Source organism: Carassius gibelio, chromosome B11, assembly GCF_023724105.1.
Source record: "Carassius gibelio isolate Cgi1373 ecotype wild population from Czech Republic chromosome B11, carGib1.2-hapl.c, whole genome shotgun sequence".
Classification (NCBI taxonomy): domain Eukaryota; kingdom Metazoa; phylum Chordata; class Actinopteri; order Cypriniformes; family Cyprinidae; genus Carassius; species Carassius gibelio.
The window spans coordinates 21,526,812-21,550,692 of NC_068406.1; the positions used below are offsets into that span (position 1 = coordinate 21,526,812).

At 37.6% G+C, this 23,881-nt stretch overlaps 2 protein-coding genes across 4 annotated transcripts; both read right to left on the reverse strand.

Annotated features, from left to right (window-relative positions):
* Window positions 1-6,031: 6,031 nt before the first annotated feature.
* Window positions 6,032-10,548, reverse strand: si:ch211-262i1.4 (thymic stromal cotransporter homolog). 2 transcript variants are annotated; one of them, XM_052569568.1, is made up of 5 exons: window positions 10,180-10,548; window positions 8,197-9,188; window positions 7,434-7,517; window positions 7,174-7,330; window positions 6,032-7,078 (listed from the first exon to the last, which is right to left on the reverse strand). In XM_052569568.1, exons 1-5 carry the CDS (start codon window positions 10,332-10,334, stop codon window positions 7,039-7,041), a joined length of 1,428 nt encoding a protein of 475 aa, XP_052425528.1. In that variant the 5' UTR covers window positions 10,335-10,548; the 3' UTR covers window positions 6,032-7,038. The 2 variants fall into 2 exon arrangements, with proteins under 2 accessions (XP_052425528.1, XP_052425529.1); XM_052569569.1 differs by having other exon boundaries at window positions 8,197-10,548.
* A 134-nt stretch (window positions 10,549-10,682) lies between these two features.
* On the reverse strand, window positions 10,683-17,418 carry LOC127968383 (uncharacterized). 2 transcript variants are annotated; one of them, XM_052569566.1, is made up of 5 exons: window positions 17,273-17,418; window positions 13,181-15,557; window positions 12,356-12,597; window positions 12,065-12,103; window positions 10,683-11,974 (listed from the first exon to the last, which is right to left on the reverse strand). In XM_052569566.1, the coding sequence occupies exons 2-5, from the start codon at window positions 15,537-15,539 to the stop codon at window positions 11,888-11,890; spliced, it is 2,727 nt and encodes a 908-aa protein (XP_052425526.1). In that variant the 5' UTR covers window positions 15,540-15,557; window positions 17,273-17,418; the 3' UTR covers window positions 10,683-11,887. The 2 variants fall into 2 exon arrangements, with proteins under 2 accessions (XP_052425526.1, XP_052425527.1); XM_052569567.1 differs by lacking the exon at window positions 17,273-17,418 and adding an exon at window positions 16,461-17,182.
* Between the last annotated feature and the right edge of the window lie 6,463 nt (window positions 17,419-23,881).

Sequence of the window (23,881 nt, forward strand, 5' to 3'; positions counted from 1 at the left end):
TCTATAACGACTCGTTTCAGCGATTCAGAGTCGACTCCTTACTTTAGAAGCCAATAACTTTATAAATCGTTTACTTTTTGGTTTAATTACTTTGCGGGGAAGTCGTGGCCTAATAGTTAGAGGGTTGGACTCCCAATCGAAGGGTTGTGGGTTCTAGTCTCGGGCTGGACGGAATTGTGGGTGGGGGGAGTGCATGTACAGTTCTCTCTCCACCTTCAATACCACGACTTAGGTGCCCTTGAGCAAGGCATCGAACCCCCAACTGCTCCCCGGGCGCCGCAGCATAAATGGCTGCCCACTGCTCCGGGTGTGTGCTCACAGTGTGTGTGTGTGTTCACTGCTCTGTGTGTGTGCATTTCGGATGGGTTAAATGCAGAGCACAAATTCTGAGTATGGGTCACCATACTTGGCTGAATGTCACTTCACTTTCACTTTCACATTGTTTACACTGATGGACAGCTACATCATACACTGTAATACAGGTAATTTTTGATTTCCCATCTGTGTGGCTCTTTAAACAGTTAGAACACAACAATAATTTTCAAATAACAAAATATAAGAAAAATAGAGACAGAGAACATTTCAGCAACATAATTTAAAAAAAAGAAGTCCCGATCGAACTCAAATGATTTGTGGACCCGCTCTGAAGCATAGACAGTAAAAGAAATGGACACAGCGACCCTGTTGGATTCAACGGATAAAAATGAAGTCAATTAGAAGCACGCACTTCCTGGGGGTTGGGCATACTGCGCAGACTCAAACTGAGTTTGTTGACATAGATGTCACGTGAACAACCTGTAAGTATATTATATAAAATCTACTGTTGGGTAAGTACATTTTGTATTATTTGATTAACATGCTTGAGTTTTACTTGTTTGACAAGAAGGAACCAAGAGGAATGATGCCCACATTGTCAACTGAAATTCACTGAGTAAGGCTAAAATGAGCTAACATTAGAAGGCTAAAAGTTACTTATATTGATGTAATTTTTATTGGTACGCTTTAATTAATTATTCAGGGGACATCACAGCCCACCTGTCTTATCAGAAATGTCCTGTTCACTTTCTCACAGTTACACACCTAGTTAAGGGTCTTTCTCAAGGGTGATTGATGGTCATAGTGTCGCAGGGAGGAATGACCATATCTGAGGACTGAGTGGGGGACCTGGGAGCAAGTACTCGTTCAGGTTGTGACCTTGGTAAGCAAATGAACAGTTGAAGACGACCCTTTTCTTTCCATTATGTTCCACCAGATGATGTGGGATGTACCAACTCTCTCTAGAATGGTCCACCTGTTCAGGATGGAGTTTGGTGATGTAGCCAGCTTGCTGTAACCTGACTATTTCCTCTTGGTAGGCTGCAGCTTGCTCAGGATTCTTGTTGAGCCGATTTTCTACTCCCCTTAATTGTGGCAAGGCAGCTTCTTTGGGTGCATGTAGACATGGCATACCCTTTGTCCTTAGAAGAGGGGTAGCATAAAGCTGGATTCCGTTAACATCCACTCTCACTGTTTTGTCTTGGAGAAGTTGGATGCACTCTTGGTCTTGACTTGACCTTGTCAGTACCTTCTCATTCTGATATGGAAGAATTACCCTTTTCCACAGTTTCTCCACATTAGCATAAATGTCATTACTAGGCAGCAAGCTGGTGAAGAGACACTGTTGTGGGGAAAACCTGCTGGATATTTCCAGCGCTGGGCCTTGAAGTGTCCATCCTAGACGTGTTCTCACAGCAGCAGGGCCACCAGGAGGGCCCAGTCTAACTGGTTCGATTGGCGTGTGGAGGTGAGGGCAGTCAGAGCCAATGAGAACCACTGGTTTCACCTTGTGAAGGTGCTGTAGTGGCAGGCCCTCAAGATGCTTGTACCTTTTCTGGAGTACCTTGACTGGATGTGTGTGTTCTGCTAAGCCCAGGCTGTTGGCGGTGAAGGCACTCCGTATCCTGAAGGCCTTCCTTGGGTATGCTACTGAAGACACAGTGAAGGTCACAGCCGCCCCGTGAATGGTCTGGGTGTCTTGCCTGACTGTGCGAAGAACCAAGTCTTCTGGCTGTCCCTTCAAATTCAACTTCTGGACTGCTTCTTGTAGGATAATGGTCCGTTCTGACCCATCATCCAGAATTGCATAAGCCTCCATGGATTTGTGGCCATTTTGGAGCAGAACTTTGTTCAAGTTCAAGTTCAAGTTCATAGTTCAGTGGTGCCTGGGGAAGAAGAGGGGAGGGGGGGGGGCAGGTTTGGGAGGGAGTTCAGCTTCGTGACAGCCTGGTGGATGAAGCTGTCCTTCAGTCTGCTGGTCCTGGCCTGGAGACTCCGCAGTCTCCTCCCTGATGGTAGCAGGCTGAAGAAGCTGTGTGATGGGTGGGTGGGATCACCTGTGATGCAAAGGGCTTTGCAGGTGAGACGTGTTCCATAAATGTCCTGGAGGGAGGGGAGAGAGACACCAATGATCTTCTCAGCTGCTCTCACTATGCGTTGCAGAGTCTTTCAGCAGGACGCGTTGCAGGCGCCATACCACACAGTGATGCAGCTCGATAGAATGCTCACGATGGTGCCTCTGTAGAAGGTGTACATGATGGGGGGTGGGGCTCTGGCTCTTCTCAGTTTGCGGAGGAATTAGAGACGCTGTTGTGGTTTCTTGGCCAGTGCTGCGGTGTTTTCAGTTCAGGAGAGGTCCTCTGATGTGCACACCCAGGAACTTGGTGCTGCTCACTCTCTCCACAGTTGCACCATTGATGGTCAGAGGAATCGTGCTGAGTGTGTGCTCTCCTGAAGTCTACAACAATCTCCTTTGTCTTCTCTACGTTCAGAGAGAGATTGTTGTCACTGCACCATTTGGCCAGGCGGCTCACCTCATTCCTGTAGTTTGTCTCATCTTTGTTGCTAATGAGACCCACCACAGTTGTGTCATTTGCAAACTTAATAAAGAGGTTGGAGCTGTGTGAAGGTGTGCAGTCATGGGTCAGCAGAGTGAAGAGGAGGGGGCTGATTGAGTGTGCAATTGGCGGCATGATGACCACGCCCACAGCGCCAGCATCTATTTTGACCTTTAATACAAGTCACTTTCTGTTCCTTACTGTGAAACTTGAAGATCTCACAGCCATTAAAGAAATGTCTGTTGTTTTCGCAGTATGGACAGTAAGCATTCACCCCTTCTATCTTAACAGCAGCTGGTTTGGGTGGATGTGCAAATACAATTAATCCAGGCAGGACGAGTGGTGGGAGAGAGGAGAATATATGTAGGTGAACAAATGGGAATCAGCTGTGTGTGTCTAAGTGAGTGAACGGATGCAAAACAGGTGTACCGAGTGAACCAGGTGTATGTGAATGATGAATGAGATGGGGAAGTGTCGCCCTCTGGTGGTGAGAGGGAGGAATACCGGGTCCGGACTCATGACAATAATTTGTTAGTTTATTGGAGGTACAGAAAACGACACAGCAACTCTTCGGCGTGATTGTCCCAAGTGCCAAGGCAATGTTTTCCCCCACGGGCTAAATTCACATCACGTGACGGGGCGTTCCCGGGGGCGTTCCTAGACCAACCATCTGTATCTATGTCTGTGCTCAGCCTTGCTATACGGCGCGCGCTCTTCCGGCAGAAGTGCCCTCAGGACCCATATAATGAAATTCCGCTCCATCTAACGTCACACAGAGCCATACTCGAAAAAAACTTTCCAAAACTTGTGACAAACCGGAAGGAGTATTTTGGGAACAAAAATACTCCTTCAAACATACAACTTAATTTTTGAAACTTTGTCCATGTTTAGCATGGGAATCCAACTCTTTAACAGTGTAAAAAACTCAGTATGCATGAAATAGCATTTCACCCTCCCTTTAAACTTAAATAATATGCTTAGTAAGGACTTGTTAAAGAAATAACACATTTTCAAAGAATATACTTGCATGCAAACTGAATGTAATGATTTCCGGACACTTAATGGCATGTTATGTAAGATTAAATGAAAAAATAGTTTAATTTATATTAAGCGCAATAAGGTGACCTTAAGAGTGCTTTTCTGATCCACTAAAGTAGGCCTTAAGTACACATTTGTAATTTCATAAATGCTGTAAACAAATTGTTGTTAAAATATGGTTAAAATGTACTGACAAGCATTTATGGTAAACTAAATATACTTTATTTATTCATTTTTTATTGAAACTTGTATGTCATGTATATGATTCATTGAATATTTTTTTTATATATTGTATTATATAATTTAGCACCATGCAAGTTACCACAGCTATATTCAGGGCAAGACTGGAGTGAAAAAATAGAGAACGTACAGTAAGTAAACAAATAAACTATATTTTCAAATAATAATAATAGAAAAAATTATTATTATTATTATTATTATTATTATATTACAAAAGGTTTTTAAATTTGTCTATTTTGTTAAAACGAAATCTGGTCTTTTAAAAATAAAAGTTTCAAAAATTAAATTTAGTCAACAAATAGAAATAAGCGTAGGCTACCTACTTCCTTAAACCATAACAAAAAAGATTAATAAAACAATGATTTAAAGCGTAGAAAAGGCGACATGAAGTGAACTTCCTAACTGTGTTAAGAAACAGATGCAGCAAATCGCCCCAAACAAAACCTCTGAAGGACAGAAAACTCTGCAACCTGCCTCTTCAGGCGCTCGACCTCCTCTCGGAGAACTTCGGTCTCATCCACTTTCAGATGATCCTGAACGAGAGATGAACAATAATCATGCTCATGATGCTGGAAGCCCGTGGGTGCGGGATCTTGTTTTAAGGGAGACGTGACGCGTCTCTTCCTCCATAACCCGGAGCGCTTTGGTGCTGAAGTGTTCATCGTGAACAGCGTGGGCACGGCGCCCTTCTTCAGCAGTCTGCGTGCTGTGCGAGTCGATTGCTCAATGAAATCCTCAGTCCTGAAGTGTCGACTGCTGACTCTTGTATTAGGAGTAACATTACAATCCTCACGCTCGATATTCTGAAGCCACTTTTTGTGTTTCTTTGTTCAAAGGGAAACTGTGGAAACTAATCACAGAATTAAATCTTGAGGACATTTTACAGGACGGGACACCGCAATATCAAGACGATGCACCTTCACGACGAAGATATTTAAAGGTTTTTGAACTCATTACTAAGATCTTATATTTTAATATAAGGTATTAAATGATATAACACTGTAGTTAATATAGATATAATGTAAAAATATATTAATTTGATTGTTATCAATAGTTAATCGAAATATGTCTGAAAGAGTTAACTGCTAACACAGTTTCCTATCGGGGAATACTGTACCGGAAGCTCGTGTAGACACCGAGAAGCTAGCTGAAATACGTAGGCAGAAGGCATATGGCAAGCTGTGAAAGCATTTAATGCCTCTGGCTTTAATCGCTTTTACTGAGTTTTGACTAGTTAAAAATCCCAGATGTCTGTTCTGCAATTGTGACTCCTTGACTAGTAATTATATATTTAAGCTGTGAATAATATTCTCGGATATGTTTTTGATGACTAGAAATTGTTACTAACTATAATTTGTACGCTGTATCTCTATTTTAATTTTCACTAGGCTAGTAAAACATATAATTTGATATATTTCTAATATCTGAGTAGACAAGAATTGGAATTCTTTATAATCAAATCTCATTTAAAGTCAATTGTGATGTTCTTTGCCCCCGTTCTGAAATATCTGAGTGAAACGGCTTCTCAAAAGAAAAGAAAAAGTATTTGACAGGACTTTGTTTTGTCCATTAGGAGTTGGTTGGATTGTCTGATTAAATTAGAATTGCATATGCATTAAATTATCATTCTGTCTAGTCAAATTATGTTTGCGCATCACTGAAATACAATAGTAATTATCTTAAATATTAGTTAAATCAATTTCGTTTTTACTCTAACACGCTTGCCATAGTAGGTCGTGCACTGACGATAAGATGACACCATGTGGCAGCTGTTGGACATTACACATGAAACATACTGATGATGAAATATTCAAAATATTTGAAATATTATTTTGTTGTTCTGATCTGTTGCTCTCTGTATCTGTGGGAGATAATAGTGATGAATCTTCAAAACTGAAGAAAAGTTTTAAAAAGTGAAACGCAGAACCTTTCACCCATGCTGCTAAACTAGCCCACTAAAGACTAAAACGAATAAACAAATAACCAATCTATTGTTTATTGAGAATAACACACACAAGAAACTCATACTATTTTACTGTAGCAATACAAAACCATATGCAATGGTGCTCTCCAACATAAAATAATAATAATAATTTTCCCTGATAGACACTTTATGTGTCAGTCCTAAAATGCTTATAGTATTTTATAATAACACCTATAACTATTTCCACAATAAAAATACTTATATTACCAAATAATGTGTCCCGCAAGAACAAATGCTAGTTATGGAAATAACATAAGGTGGGAGAAAAAAAAATGTAGCTTTCAGTGAAGGAAAAACATTCAGTGCTTTTGCAAGTTAACTTAAAGATTCACAGGGAAATTACTTTTTTTGTAAAAAGTACAATGCAAACATTTTGTGAGTGAACAAATCTTTTGTAAGAGGATCTGAAACTTTTGGTGAGAAAAAAAAAATAGAAAACCATTTTCAGAGTACACAAAAGATTTGCAAGCAAATGCAAAAGCATTCAAATTTTCCGTGGGCATGCAATATTTTAGTGAGAGTACGGAAAGGTCTTGTGAGCTAATGCAAAAGTTTTGTGTGCAAACACACAGTTTCTCTGGTAATGCGGTACTTTTGCGAGAGAACAGACAGTTTGTGAGAGCAAATGCAAAATTTATCAGGGAATTCAATGTTTTTGGGAAAGAATGCAGAAGTTTTGTGAACAAACACACATTTTCTCAGGAATTGCAATAGTTTTTGTGAGAACACAAAGGTTTTGTGAGTGATTGCAAATGTTCTCTGGCAATGCAAAAGTTTTGCGAGTAAGCAAACACAAAAGCGCTGAAATAAAATTTGTATCCTATTTTTCTCATTACATTAGGGGCTTTGTAGTACTGAATCAAAATAAGAACAGACACATTTTCATGTAAATTGTTCAACATCTCAAATGGATCCAGGTCTCAAGTTTCTGCCACTTTGATAACTGGAAAACAAATGAACAACTGTTACCCTGCATGATCTGAGAAGAAACCACCAAAATAACTTTTGCTATTGTCTTTTAACGACAGATTTACTTACATGAGTGGGACAGCACTGATGTAACTGATAGCACAGGAGAGGAGAAAGCAGAAGCCACTGAACCAGCCCAGAGTTAGTGGGTAAATGGAGGTAAAAAAGACATTGGACAAGAGATCAGTCACAGCTAGAACCAGCTGGAGCAGCCCGAAAACTCGCCCTGCCAAGAAACACAGCAGAGGTATGTTCATGTGCAGTATGACCTCAACTAAAGCTTAGATGAAGCACATTTTAACTTTTTGTTTCTGGAGTTGTAACTTTACCATATTGCTGAGGATGCAGATTCTTGGACAGCATGGCTCGCAGTGTTGGCATGGGAACGCAGGCAAACATCATGATTCCTCTAGCTGTTTAAAACAACACATCTCAACCTTTCACTGGAGAAAGCAATATTATGAATGGAAAACTCTATTTTATCAATAAGTAACTATTTAAAGTTGCCTTAATAATGAATTTGATTATTTCAAACATGCAACTAGCTTCACAAGACGTTCAAGAGTCGTGGATGCTTGTGGATTATTGTGATGTTTGTATCAGCTGTTTGGATTCTGACGGTACCCATTCACTGCAGAGGAAGTGATTTAATGCTAAATTTCTCCAAATCTGTTCCCAATTGGGGAATAAACTACTCATCTGCACTTTGTATGGCCTGAGGACATGTCTTAACTAAAAAAAATCAGTATAAAAAACATTTTAAAAAAGAATTCACGACATTTCCAGGTCTAGAAATCACATTTTGAAAATTTGGTTACCTCATATCCAGGATTTTTTTCAAAGAAAAACAAAATGTTCTGGGGGTGGAATAATTATTCCATAATTATTTTAATGCTTGTTTTTTCTTGTTTTAAATTATTTTTACATCCCTTTCAAGTCAAGTTTCAAGTGTCGAAGCAGCTTCACAGTGATAAACAGGAAAAAAGCATAATCATTTACTGTAGACCTATTTCGCTGATATCTGTATAGGTGAGGACTTTATGTGCATCATTCCACGATAAATCACCTATAATCACCTTAAAAGAAACTCACCTAGGAAGTAGACCCAGCTTTCTACAGCGAATGCCATGATTGCCATCCCAGTACAGTTGGACACAATACCCAGTAGAGTGAGGGCTGTGTCTCCCAACAATCTGAACAGACCCAGGACCCCTATGAAACTGCTCAGGTACATGGCGCTGGTGGTGGCACTGCCATATCCGGCCCAAACTGAGTCCCAGCTCAGCGGAGGCTTCAGCACATACAGCTGGAGCACGTTTTCTGCCCCAACCATGCCTAGAATGAACAACACCATGGCTGTCATCAGCATGCCTACAGAGATTCGATCCATCTTTTTCCCAGTTTCAGATTCAGCCAGCAGTGGCTCACTCTCGGATAGGGAACGTCTGGAGTCAGTGAGGGCAAACACAGAGTACAGTAATGCCACAACACTGACTAGAATTGCTGTCAGGAGGAGAACTGATGGTCCCATCTGATACAGATATCCAGACAGGAGACCGCCCACGACCCCTGCGACCCCAAAACAGAAGTCCACAATGTTGAGTTTAAGAGTGCGTTTGCCCTGCTCCGAGCTCAGAGATGCCAAAGCCGCCACCCCGGCCCAGAACATCGGCCCGCCTCCGCTCAAACCATGCAGCACAGAACCCAAGTACAGAATCTCCAGAGGAACTGCACAGTACATGAAGATGACTAGAGTAAACATGCCCAAAACTGAACCCATTTGAGAGGCCACCAGGAAGACTTTAGGTCCATGACATTCTGCCATGCGGCTCAGTGGTATAATGGACAACATAGCCGCCAAAGAGGACAACACACTCTGAATAAGAAGAAAGCGTGAGGATAATGCCTGTGCCCGATCACTGTCTCCTGCAGTTGCCTTCAGTGACTGGTTGTACACGGTCTGTGTAAGTGCCATCTCAAAGAAGGATGTCCCCAGTTTATTGATGACAACCACTGGCTCCACTAAAGTCAGAATGGCCCCCATTTGATTGGCAGACTGGGAGCTTGAAGCTGAAATTTGTAACCTTTAATGCAATAAATAAATAAATAAATAAATAAATAAAAACAAACAGTATTGATACTGAACGTGTGTATTTATAGATTATTTTTTTATGTTTTGAAAGAAGTCTCAAAAATTAATCAAAAATACTGTAAAAACTATAATATTGTGAAATATTAATTTAATTCAAAACAACAATTTTCTAGTTGAATAAATCTTTAAATAAAGTTTATTCCTGTGCCGCAAAGCTGAATTTTCATCAGCCATTAACCAGTCATTTATAATGGTTATTATTATTATCAATGATGAAATTTTTTTTTTTAATTCTTTGATGAATAAAAATCTCAAAATAACAGCCTTTATTTGAAATAGAAATATTTTGTAACATTATAAATGTCTCTTTTGATCACTTGAATGTGTCCTTGTTGATTTTTTTTAAATCATACTTTGAAAACAATAAGAATAATAATAAGAAATGTTTCTTGAACAGTAAATCAGCATATTAGAGTGATTTCTGAAGGATCATGCAACCAACACTGAAGACTGGAGTAATGATGCTGAAATAATAATAGAATGCAGGAATAAATGAAATGTATAATAAATTCATATAAAAAACATGTTAAATTGTGATAATAGTTCACTATATTACTGTGTGTTACTCTATAGTTGATCAAATAAATATAGCCTTGGAAAGTATAAGAGACTTATAAGAGCCAAGAGTTTAAGGTATATGTCTATACAGAAACTTACAAATATTAACCCACCGTACAAAATATTTACTAGAGTAAAATGTGTGACAACTAGCCCCAGTCGTTCCTACATATTGAAAGTGATGTTGCATGCAAATAAACAAATCACATGGTCCAAAGATTGATCATTGTCAGATCCAAATTATAATAGAGAATAAAATGTTGTCCCACTTACTATAAAAACACACTAATGCATATATATATATACTACAGCAGGCTAATATGAATATTCATTTATAAATACAGGAAAAAATGACCTCCACTTACTCAAAAGGTTTTATCCACTGGAAATGGATTTTAATTGAAATGAAAGAGTGGAAAGCCCCGATTGGCGCCGATTTGCAGTTTAATGCAGAATGGAAGCTGTGTGATTGAAGTGAAAGTGATTTTAAAAGGTAACTTGTTCCTGCTTGTAAAAGCATCTACCATGAGATTCCCTTAATTTCACCTCTGAGAGTTTAAAACAAAGTGTGATACTAATACATATGGGTTCAGACAAGGATTTTGAGTCTTGTCTAGCATCTGTGGCACTGTTGTTATGTAGATATTTTTAATGACACTCGCCTGAAATTAACAAACAATTAAGCAAACTGCATTGCATGCATTTAGAAAATCATGTATTAGTGGATTTTATCCTCTAGAGGGCGCTGCTGTGCCGTGGCCATACATGCTAATATTCAAAAAAGAAAGAGTGTTTAGCTTAATATATTCATTTATCTGAAATATTGCATAGGGAAAACTACGAGAAGGAAGAATGTTCAGCAAGTATGTCAGTATTATGATGGTTTTTAATTAGTGAGATTACAATATTGCTGGAACTTTAACATACAAGAAGATAGAAATCACAACAAGACTGATATTGCACATAGGTTTTTGCTGCTTATGAGGGTATACATTAATGGTACTGGACTAGTATTTTTTTATACCGTTTTACATTATGTTTGAATTTTTTCTGCAGTACCAGTGGCATGGAATCACTGTTCAGGGCTAAACCTTAAAATCTTCAATTGAAAATTTTTCATATATACTTACATTAAACATGTCTACTAAAAATCAATCCTTATATATATTTCATATTTTATTATTATGTGTTAACGACACAAAATACATCAATATCATCTTTTGATATTAAGTTAATTTTGACATACCAGACTATTATTGAAACAAAAAAATTGAGTAATGAAAATATATAATTTACAATGTCTAATCTGTAGATTGTACATTAAAAAAAAATAAGAAAAATAATCATATTTAATTTACAATACAGCAGTAATCTCCGGTGCAACTTTATGAATCTTCAGTATTTTCTATACAAAAATAATCTTCTATTGATATTTTATAAATATTCAATACAAAATAAAATCTTCTATTGATATTTAATATTTTTGTATTCAAAATAAAGATGGTTTTTTTTTTTATCAACAGTCTTGTGTATTACGGTAATAAATTCTCACGGTCCCTCCTCTCTATGTAGGTTTCTCTATGTAGGTGTATTAATAAATTCTCACGGTCCCTTCTCTATATGTAGGTTTTATTCCTTGTATAAAAAGCAAGCTGGTCTATCCATTTAAGTGGTTAGTGTCATGAATAATCTGGAACACAGTCTGATGTTTTATTTTCAGATGGCAGATTTGTATAAATGTGTATATTAAGTATTAAGGATGGTAGTTCAATGTTAGGACTGGGGGGAGAAATAGATAAAGTTTTCATGATCCAGTTTGCTAGAGCTTACAATTCACCCCATATAAACAGGTGAATGCTCTCCACACCTACACCTATTTCCACCACACCAGTCAATTCAGAACAGCCAGCTAAACTGAGTGGGATGGAAGCAATGTCCATGTTTCATGTTAATTGATTTTATATGGTGAGGTGACACAAGAAGTGTGCTTGGTAGGTGAAATGTGGAATTAAAACCAGTCCTTCTCATCTGAAGATGATTTCTGGTGTGTCCTGTCATGTCGTTGTGGATTCATTAGCTCTCCTGGTTGGCATACATGCCTGCCTCCCACTGCAGGGCTCGTTTGTTTTTATGCCTTATTACACGGGTGGCCACTACAACCTACCGAGAAACCAGAGTTACACAACATGATCAAACTGAATCTGTTCCCAAATCCAGCAGCGCACACTAGACATCAAATCCTCAACTCACCTCATTGTTTATGGCATCAATAGGTTGGATCCCAGCATACTGAAGAAAGAAAAAGTTATAAAGTGAATAAAAAATCTGTCTATACAGCTCTACATTGCATTGTGACATTGGTCAACCTAATAATTATACTCTTTACTTATGCATGTCGTTACAAATGTGTATGACTTTCTTTCTTCCACGGATTTGTGATTTGGAATGAAATGAAGATGAAGGCGATCATACAATTTTTATTTTTAGGTGAACCATCTTTTTTAAGGGTTGTTTGCTTGAGAGATTTGTGACTTCACTCACTGCACTTTCTTCCAGCTTCAGTTGGACCCGTCTGTCCTCAAAGTCCTTTAGCAGTGTCTCAGTAAGACCTTTCTGGGAAGAAGGCGAAGACAGGTCAGCAAGCGCGCTCAAGGGCTTGATGGGGATTGTCCGTGAAACAGTTGGGGACATGGGTTTCGGGCTGCCCCATGGCTGGGGTGTCATAATCGACACAGAGGGAAGTCTGAAAGTGGGTCGTGGTGAGGACAACTGTGAACTTTTATCTGGAGAGATAAGCAAAGAAAAACAAGAGATTGTGTGAACTGTTCATTCACCTACTTACAAAAGTCATTTGTTTCCAATACCTTTTCAGGAAATTACTAATGAACTTTCTAAGAGCATTTCTGAAACAAATACAACTTAACATACTATATGTATGTTGAAATGTAGTCTTAATTCCATTATTGATACAGATTCTGAACTGATCAGTGATCTGTGATCCTGGCATGTTGTGAATCCACCAGCACAAATTATATTGGAAAACAAGACATAGCATTTAGGCATTTGATTGTGCGAAAAGCAATCTTTAACTTCAAATGTGCATTTATATCCATAAAGTAAATGATTAATCATTCTTCAGTGAAGCAGAATGTCATGGTATGTCTAAAGTTCAGAAACTACGTTGGCACTCATTCCTTGGTGCTGCTGACATCCATAAACTTTAAGCGTTCAGTTAGCAACTGTATAAACCAGAAAGTTATGAAAGGCACCTGTCACAAACATTGTACAGAATAATAAGACAGTATACCAACTTATCAATTTTTTATGTTAAACATGTTTGAGTGCAGTGAGGCTGAAGAGTTATACCTGTAATGGATGATCGAGAAGTGTCCAGACTCCCAGAAAAAGGATTACTGTAATTAGTTTTCTTTTCTGAAAATACCGAATCCACTTCTGCCATGTTCCCATGTGGAGTTTGTGGTGAAAATTCAGTTTCCTCGCTGGTTAGAGGAGACCTAGGTTCAGAAGAACTTAGCACTGGATTGACAGATGCTAGGTTGGTAACTGAGAAAGACCGACTACTGAACTCTCTCTGCTCTAGGAGCTCTTGTTCTCGTCTGAGGTCTTCTTCAATTTCCTGACGGATGCTGCTTGGGGCATTCTGCATTTTGGGGCTCCAGTCGGTGTACTCGAGGTGAGATTTCCAGGTAGGAGTGTGCCGACTAGTTTTTGCAGGTTCCAGTAGGGACAGAGAATTTTGAGAGTAAAGCCGGTTCCTTCCTGATATGCTGCTGTAATTTTCCACAATCCAGGATGCCACTTTCTTTGTTCTAAGGGTATTAGTTTGGCACTCTACACTATTTTCTTTATGTATGCTTGCTTTAAAATGGTCCTCAGGATATGCACATACTTCTATTTGATGTCCAAAAGTGCTGCTTTCAGAGTTTCTCTGAAGGATAGATTCGTCAGGATGTCGATGAGGACAGCAAAGAGAAAGAACTTCCTTTGAGTCCAAAAAGTCACCTTCCTCTACTAGCGCAGGTTTCTCTGTAATCAACTTATCTTTTGCATAGACTGTGCTTTGCTCTAATTCAGTTGTGGGGCTTTCTCTTAGACTTGCCCCCAAAGATGGGACTGGAATTTCATCCGGTTGTGACTCAAATGACTTCTTATTGTCCTGTACTTGGTTTTCTAGGATATCATGGCTTGAAACACCGTTTGTGATCTGTTGCTCTTTCTCAAGCTCACGCTGTCTCTGAATAAGGAAACTTACTCTGTTGGGTTCTTTGGGTTTTGCAACTTTCACCTGTGGAGATGACAGGGACAGAATTGGCTTTATTCTGATCTCCACCATCTCTGAATTGTCTTTGTGCGAAATACCCCTTGATCGACGTAGACTCTCTTCCCGTTGTTGGGAAATTCTAATTTCCCTTTGAATGGGAGTCTCCTCTGCACTTGACATTGTCAAGTAGCTTTCCATCTCTGAATTGGAAGGATTGTTTGAAATGCTACCATCACTGGCGAATCTTCCACTTCGGTCACCAAGACCAGAGTCAACATCATCTAAGGTACCTCCATTTTTTGAATCCTCAGTCACAGTTTCAGTCTTTACTTCTATTTCTTGTTGTGTTGCTTGTGGGATCTCATTCTCCTCTAGGCTGTTCTCTTCGCTTACTTGTCTTAGAGTAAAGATGCTGGCCGTTGAGGATAAAGTTCTTCCCCAGAGTTTGGGGGAATAAGGGAGCCGCTCAGGACTGTGTAGGAAGGGGTTCTGTTTTGATTGTTCCATCATTAGAAACTGCTTTCGTGCTGCATTGAAGTCAATTTGCTCATTGACTATGGTGCCAGGCTCCACCCTGGCTTCTTCAGTCTTCTCACTAACTGGTTTGTAGCTTAGACTTAACCCATCCAGGAGACTTTGGGGCTTGTTACTGAGGTCCAGATTCTCTAAGGCACTCCACTTCTCTTTAAGGCTTTTCTTGGGTGCCTGATTCCGGATGATCTGCATTCGGTTTGGATTTTCCTCCTCTTTGTTCACCATGGAGGCATCCTCGATTCGGTAATGTTCATCTCCATTAGTTTCTTCAAAAAGCCTTCCAGGTATCTTGTCCTCTGTGTACGTTTGTAGCTTAAAGGTGCTCTTCTCCTTCAGGGTATTCAGTTTGGCCTGCCTTTGTGGAGAAACCATGTAGACCTCATTCATCTCTGCTTCTGGACTTGCTGGGTCATCCACAAAGGAATAGAATCCAACATGTGAGCCTGTACTGCTGGTGGTTCCAGGGCTGCTGGGGTTGCTTGGAGTACTGGGCCTAAAGTCTTCACTGTCACTTCCATCCTCAGACACAGTCACTTGCCTAGCCTGGACCACCACATCTGAAGGACTATTGCCATACCCAGAGGACACTATCACAGTGGGCTGCACGTCTGTTACTGTTATGCTTTCAAAGCTGAACCTGAAAGCGTTACCATCCTGACTGCTACTCCACGTGTTCTCTAGTGACTGTGGTTGGCCTGTAGGGCTCAATATGGAGCGCAAATCCAGCTGCTCTAGCTTAGGGGAGAAAGGCTTCATCACCCAGCGCTTCGGGTTGCTGGTCATGGGAACTCTGGGTGGTGGATGGTTCTGGACAGTCCTGGGAATCGGAGGTCTCAGAGATGAATGGGAATGGATCACAGCCTGCTCCTCTACTGAGGAGTGAGTGCATGCATCATATGGGTTGACCATCACAGTTGATGCCTGTCTCTGTGTAACAACCAAAACAAGAAAGACAACAGATTTACTTCTGGAATGTGCAGACTATCAGATGATGAACACACCGTGTGTAGAGTAAATAAGTAAATAAAACGTATTTCCAGATATGTAACATACATGGTTTACAAGGTACAAGGTTTAACAGGTTGTGTCTAATAAGAGAGAAGAACATGTAAAAAGTACATTTAGAACATATATCAAACATTTAACATTACATTAACAAAAATGAAACAGTGTTAAAAATATAACACTAGAAAAAGACAGTACTTTCACTCCTGATTTTAAAAACAGTCCTAAAATGTGACCACATTTATTGTAACTGAGTAAGGGTATTTTAACTGGCATTTTGTTCAGTTTTGTTTAATTTCTATAGGTTAATACTGGAAATTACTGTATAATTGCAACTTTAACATTTAAAAAATATGACATCATTGTAATAGAATGCATTCCCTTGATAAATTGTTTAGAATGAACATCAAAACATTTTCCTACTATAGTTAAATCATGGGAAATCATCATAATTTCATCAGTTTAGCCTACTATTCAGCTGACAAATCATGTTTCTGTTTGGCTTTTTTATATAGTATACAAGTCAGAACCCATCTTACACTAAGTACTAAAACACCTGTCTAACTCAGTGGTAAGAATTTACATATTACATTACAATTGCACTAGATGGGTAATTTAAAATATATTTTTAAATACTATATGATTTTTCAATCTTTAAATTTTTTAATAAACGAGCAAGATAATAAAATATTTCATGTTTATATTTTAGAATTTTTTGTCATTTCTGTTGAATAACATTCCTGATTTATAAACTTTTAAGTATTTAAAGGTCTTCAAATAGTGATTATATAGATAAAAAAATAATAATAAAACACTGGCACTCACCTCACGTTAATACAAAAATATGTACTAATCCGTTGTTTAATTTATCATTGTTGCAAAAAATTCTCTGGTCTGTGTACTGCATCAAAACAATAGATAAGAGTGTCTACCATTTTGAACAAGCTTACGTAGTTGTACGAGAGTTTTGCTCACTGTCACTGGTGTCCGTGTGCGACATCGTGAACTGTGAACCGCTGATAAAATGACAGCAGGCCAGTTTCCTGGAAACCACTGCTCTGCTTTTGCTGATTGGCTCAGACTGTTTGAGGGGTGTCCCAAAAGTTTAGAAAATATACTGTAGCTTCACAGAAGTATGATGACCAAAACAAAGATTCATGGAACTGTGCCTCAGCGAGTCTTTACCTTTTTAAATATATGCCCATTGAATGACAGCTTCATATCCAGATTCAAATGCAAATTTTATTATATCTAAACAACTGCTGATAACAAACAGCTATGTTTTGTTAGATGCTCAGTGAAATGTGGAATGTACTAAGAAAAGAAAAAAAAAACAAGTTTGTAAAATCTCACACTTTCACTTTCTTCCAGACGGATCGAAGTGCTTCATAAAAAAATATTATCATAAGATACATAACTGTATTCAACCTGATCAACCTTTAGCCTGCAGTGACAATAAAATAGCTCAAAGAGGAAACATTCCTCCCATAAAATGCATTTAAGAATTGTAATATTATATAATAATAATATAAACATATAATGTCACACATTTCAAATGAGCAAATAATATGAACTATTTAGCTGAACAATTTATTCTTACAAAACCTTTCAGCCAAAGAAAAGTGAGCAACACTCACCCTCAGACATCGGTAGCAGTGTGAGAACCTGTAGTGTCACATGCGTCAGAAGACACTTCTGTCTTTACTGCACTGACTTGACAAAGTTCAGTTAATATGCATGCATAGACACACCCACCACCCAGACTGAAGGAGCACAGAAGACTGGTAGATAGATCGATAGATTGTGGATGGGTTATTGAGGAAGAATGGATACCTGGTATATTAATATAAAATCTTGTTGCGAAACCATCTGTATGCAGAATGAAAATAAGAGATGATGAATGGGCCTGAATAAATATTCTTGTTAACTATATTTACATGTATCTGTATGGACCCTAGTGAGGATAACAACAACAGTGCAATTAAAATTAAAGCTGAAGCTCTCATTCGAGCTGTGCAATGAGCTGAGGAAAACACCCTCGGGATGAGTGAAAGTACAGCACATGACACTCATATCACATTCCAGAGTTTATGTCCAAGTAAATTTCTTTTTCTAAGATCATCACTAGTAACTGTTTAACTGCTAAGGTGGAAAAGAGCCTATGATTGGACTTTTTGTAGTAGATTTAATAATACAAATCTAAAGTAGGGGTTTTAAGTAAACTTTTTTACCTTTACATATAATTTTCAAAATCATTCTGATGGTTCACTGACATCTAATAGTGTGAATGGCTTGTTTCTTTCCAAAAGTGTGTTTTGGGTGTTTGTAAATTTGGTGAGCAGGTACAACATTTCACAAAATTGGTGGATGCTTCACGGCAGCGACAAATACAGCTATCCACTCTAATTACAACACTGGTACAGTAACAACAGTAAATACCACTCACATAACTAAAGGGGGCTTCATAGCCACAAAATACACTAAACTCTTTTTAGTGCACAATTTCTTGCAGTACTGCAGGAGTTGGCAAATTATTTTATCTTAAGCTAATAAAAAAATGATGGTATGTGTATACAATATTTACTTTTTTTTTAGTAAAGTATATGTTTATTTGCCCCAACAACAATAAACAAAACAAAAATTTGACCTTGTACATTAAATATAGTGAGTATTTTAATAGTTGTTGAATATAAGCATCATAATAAAGTAAGACCACTAGTATTGTACTATACACAATTTTATATATATATATATGGAATTTCAATTATTGTTTTTATCTTTTATTTTACTTATTTTATAAAGCTGATTAAGTGAGACAAATTTGTCAATTTGTAATAGAATAAAATAGTATATTTTTTTAAAGTCCTACAGTTAATACACTTAAATAAAGGTTCCAAATGGGAGTATTCATAGTAATGCATCAGAAGAACCATTTTTGGCTCCCCAAATAACCTTTTTCTTAGTATGAAGACCATTTAAGTAATATAAACAATGTTTTTCATTACGAATAACCTTTTGTGGAATGGAAAGTTTCCATGGATGTTAAAGGTTCTTCATGGAACCATCAATGCCAATAAAGAACTGTACATTTTAAGAGTCTAAAACTGTAACCATTTCTTCAAGAAAGATATGTTTTTGTACAGCCCTACCTTAAAAGAATGATCCAGGCTGTTACACAGCACCTGCCACGGAGGAGTGTACCTGAACATGGTGTTTGCTGCAGTACTAGAGTTTGACAGGAGAACACTAGCATGCAGTTAACTCAACTCAATACTGATGAGTCCTGGAGAGTGAATAGAAGAGAACAATTATTTTATATACCATTACCTACCATGAATCACCATAATCTAGTATGTGTATATGTGTAATTATATATATATATAATTTCTTTTTTGTAATATGTCATAAAAATTTGTTTGATTTTACTCTCATTCCTCATTCAGAATGACTCACCTCATCTTTTGCAGGCCGATGGATCCAGCGAGACCATTGTGTCTAATAGTGCTGAAACATACAGTGAAAGCAGAGCCAGCTTACCCTATCAGTGCTGCTGCAGGTGTCAGTCTAGTATTCAGTTAGTCTTCATCCACTACCCAAAAAAATTTTTTTTGGCTCAGTTGCTCTGGTAAAAAGCTCCTCCTCCAATATGGCTCCAATATGGTAAATACAAAAGGTATCACCTTAAGCAAAATTGGCCAAACTGTGTGTGGGGTGACCTGGCCCATGGTCAAAGATTCAGTGCATGCATGCGTGTTTGTATGTGTGTGTGTGTGTGTGTGTGTGTCTGTGTCTGTGCTGAGGGCAGGGATACCAGTCTGGAATGCTGCTACAATCAGCAACCTTAGGACAAAAGCTGAGAATACCCTTCTACCATCCCATAATGCACCTCATAGTTGCTCTGAAGCCTGGTCATTTACTCATTGACAATTGTGGTGACAATACCACAGTGGCTCTTAGATTAGTTCTAAATGGCAGCAGGGGTGTTCCTCAGGTCTCACTACTAGGCCCGCAACCAGTTTTTTTTTTTTTTACTAGTTTGTGTCAGATGTTGATTTGGTAACCACTTTGATGACTTGTCAGATTTGATTCAAACTAGCAAATTAGATTTTTTTTTTATTTCATTAAAAGAATAGACTGATAAGATCAGTTTGTTCAAAAATCAGTTTGTTCAAAAATCAAACACTCCTTGTGCTGCATGTTTTCAATTCACTAAAAATAACAGACTCATAAGTGTTCAGGAATCACGCTGTATATGTTTGATGCAGTAAAAAAAAATTAATTTTTAGTGAATCATACTACACTGGTTGTGCTGTAGATTTCTGATTCACTTAAAAGAACAGGCTCAAAGAATAATTTGTCAGACTACACTGGTTGTGCTGTATGTTGTTTTTACATTTATCTTTTAGCAGATGCTTTTATCCAAGGTGATTTACAAATGAGAAACATCGCAAGCAGTTTGTCAGAGAGCCAACAATATTTACATTATACAATGCCAGGTTTAGTATAAAACTAGTTTTTGCCTGCAGCCTGCGAGGTCAGTAGAAAGCCATTTCTTGCCATTATTTCACTTTGCGTGATATTTTTATTGCATCTCATTCAATGCAGAATGCAAATTAGCAGTGACAAAAATTAATATTTTGTTGTGGTGTTGAAGAAAGCAGGAAATACTGTTACATAAAGAGTTGTGCATACTGTAGATCATAAGCAGCACATTTACTGGTATAAATAAAACAAGACAGATGCAGTGATTTCTGTTACGCACATCACATTTTAATGTATCCTTCCAACTCCTTCTATACAGCTCTTTCAGGTTGATAAGAAAGCAGACTTTCACAATGCACAGACAACAGTGGCAGTAAGAGCAAACAAACTCATTATCAGGAGAATCAATAAGAGAGGACCCTGGTTATATGTCCCTACATTGTCCTCTGTTCTATCATGACTTTGAACTCAGCTTGTCATCAAGGGTTATGGGTTTAAGCACAGGGACATTATCTAACATGGAAATGGATATGTATATGTAGATATGCTTGATGTATGTACCTATAAAAGCATGCAACTATACAAAAGAGATACGCCAGGCCCGTGGCAAAGACAACAAGGCATTCAGGGGCGAGGAACACGTTGGAACTGGAATGTTAGTACTGACAGACAGTAAAGGTGAGTGGCAAACCATGAAACTCACAGTGATGCAAAGATTTTAAAAGAAGTTGCCCAGATGATCATTGGGAGGAAAGTAAACTGGTTCTTGAACCATGAATTATAACCTCATTTGATGCTGCTTTACATCCGAAAAGTGTGAATATGGATAAGTGAATGTGTGTAAACATGATAGAACATGATAAACGGAAAGTTTTTTGTGTTTTTTTTTTTTTTTTTTTTGCATTCATTTTGACCTCATTGACTCCTGGGCTTTTGAACAACGCACATTTGTTTCCATAGAGTTCATCCCAGCAATTCGGGCAGTAATATAACTAAAAAACTAAACATGACATATTAACTGAAATAAATCATGAATACGACCACATAGACGCAGAACGCACACACATTATTCTAGCACACCTCTACCAGCTAACCATGCCACATAATTTCATTCTCCTAAAATTAGATATTAAATTGCCTTCAAATGAAATTCATAAAGTAAGTAATTTATAAGGTACAGGTTTAACATTAATAAAAAAAAAAAATAATAAAAAAAAACTTCCAATGTAATGTAAAGGTGCGTTTAGTAGTTTGGTGCTTATTTAAAAAAAAAAATAATAATAATTTTACAAATGGAGAAATAAATTTTGTTTTTGTAAAGACTCTATTCTATGAAATGTGTTTCAGTTATATATGATGTGGATCGTTCCCCCCAAAATGTATTTTGGCATGTTGAAATGGCATTAGCTCCAGTGTTTCTCAAGTTGCACAGCTGCTAGTAGCGTAGAATTATTTGGGGATGCAAAGAACGAAAATTATACAAAGATCATGCCTTACCAGCGGAGACAATGAGAGAATCATTACCGGTATATAGTGATTAGAGAGATGAAGCATTTTGAAACACTTAATTAATTGAACCTCAAAACAGAGCATGCTCACACCACCTGCTGATCAAAGTAGTGTAAATGCAATGTGATGACAGCCCAAATCTGCAGACCAAACCAATTACAAATGTTTTTAATAAAGTATAATTTACTGAATGTAATTTGCATACCACTAAATATAATATGAAGTGTCTGATTTTTTTTATATATACATTTATATGCTTGTATCAAGCAGGACTTGGCTATTCAGTTTAACTTTAAACAATAACCATTCAATTTTCCTTATATATGCATGCTTATTAAAATTCTTAAAAGTAATTAAAATGAGCCTACATAATAATTGGTTAATGTGTTCACCAGATCAGAATTTATAATGTTTTGATGCAAAGGTTTGATGTAATGAAACCAGTTTGATACACGCTCCCAACGAAATAAATATTCTCAAAGCTGAATGCTCCCATCACTACACATACAACCAAAGAGGAAGAAATGGTCTGAGACCAACCGACGGAAAGACAAAGACACAAACGTCCATAAACATTAGTACGGCAAGATTTGATGAGGGATAAAGCCTTGAGCTTTGTTGGACAGATAAGGGAATTGAATTTTGTGTAAACATCTCTCTGAAACACAATGGTATCAGTGTAATTTACACAAAACTGGATATTGATTGTGAAACCAGACTACAAAATGCACCTTTAATGTCATAACGTTTATTTCTGTTAAGGAAAAGATGAAAATAACTTTAAATAAGCACCAGTCCATCACCCATCTCTTCCACAAACACACAGGCTACAAAACAATATGCTTTTTGTTTTTACTGAAGCATTTGGCATCATAGCTACTTTAAGGGCTAACATTTATTTTTAATATCCAAAAAAAAAAAAAAAAAAAAAAGGAAAAAAGCTTTAACAGGCCTACTTGGTATAATAACCTATTAAACATATCTTTCCCCCTCGCCACACTTTCTTGAAACAGCTAAGGAAGGGCGGATATCTTTGCATTCTTGTCTCAGGGAACTGTTATGATTGCTGTGGAAGTGAGAGAGCTTTGCTTACTCTGACACTAGTTTACACGCATGAGGGCTCTTGCATAGGACTGGCCGCAGCAGTTTGTTGATGTCACTTGTTAGGAATGAGCTGTCACTGACCCTTCCCGAAGGGTTGATGGCAGTGCGGACTGGCATAAAATTAAAAACACACAGCCAGCCTGACACATACACACCTCTGAACGTCAGAACAAGGCCAAATGCACATGAGCAATGCAGATGAAAGATGAGAAGGCTACAAATGATCCGATGCAAGTTTACATCATGCAGCAGTTTGAAAGTAACCGAGAGAACAACTGACTCTCTACTCTTGATCTCTATTTCCAACAAATAGAGTATTTCAAGGTGGGTGTATATATATATATATATATATATATATATATATATACATACATACATACATACACATATATATATATATATATATATATATATATATATATATATATATATATATATATATATATATATATACTACTTAGAAACACAAAGGAACAATTACAAACACAATTCGCAAGCTCTTTTAACTGAGAACGACCACCTAACAGCAAAGCATCAAAGCTTACTGAGATATCTTCAGCTCACCTGTCCTACATTTCAATATGAAAGAGGGCAATCTACTTAACTCACGGAAGAACAAAGATAAGGAAAATAAGGAGAACGGTGCTGTATTACTGTGTTTGAGAAATAGCAAGGGGAAAAGTAGACAGGATGCTCTGATAGAAGAAAACACTCATTGACCAATGATTTTTTTTTTCTCATTTAAAGCAAATAGCCTTAAACAAGTTGCACGTGCATTCACAGGAATGTTGGTTCAATAGAGAGGATAAGCTGTGAGTGACATGCTTTCATTTACTGTAAAATTATTATAACTCATCCCCAAGTTTGTAAACAGCAAATAAATATCATGTTGATTATGCAATATGTTTAAGAATGAAGTACTTTTAATCAGCAAGGATGCACTGAATTTATCAATAGGCAAGTGAAAGAAAAGCCTTTTATAAAAGATTTCTAATTTAAATAAACACCATTCTTTTTATTTTTCTATTCATCAAAGAATCCTGAAACAATAGTGAAAGGTGTCCACAAAAATATCAAGCAGCTTGATTGTTTTAACACTGATAATAAAAAGAAAAGTTTCTTATTTTTTATCTAATAAATGCATCCTTGAT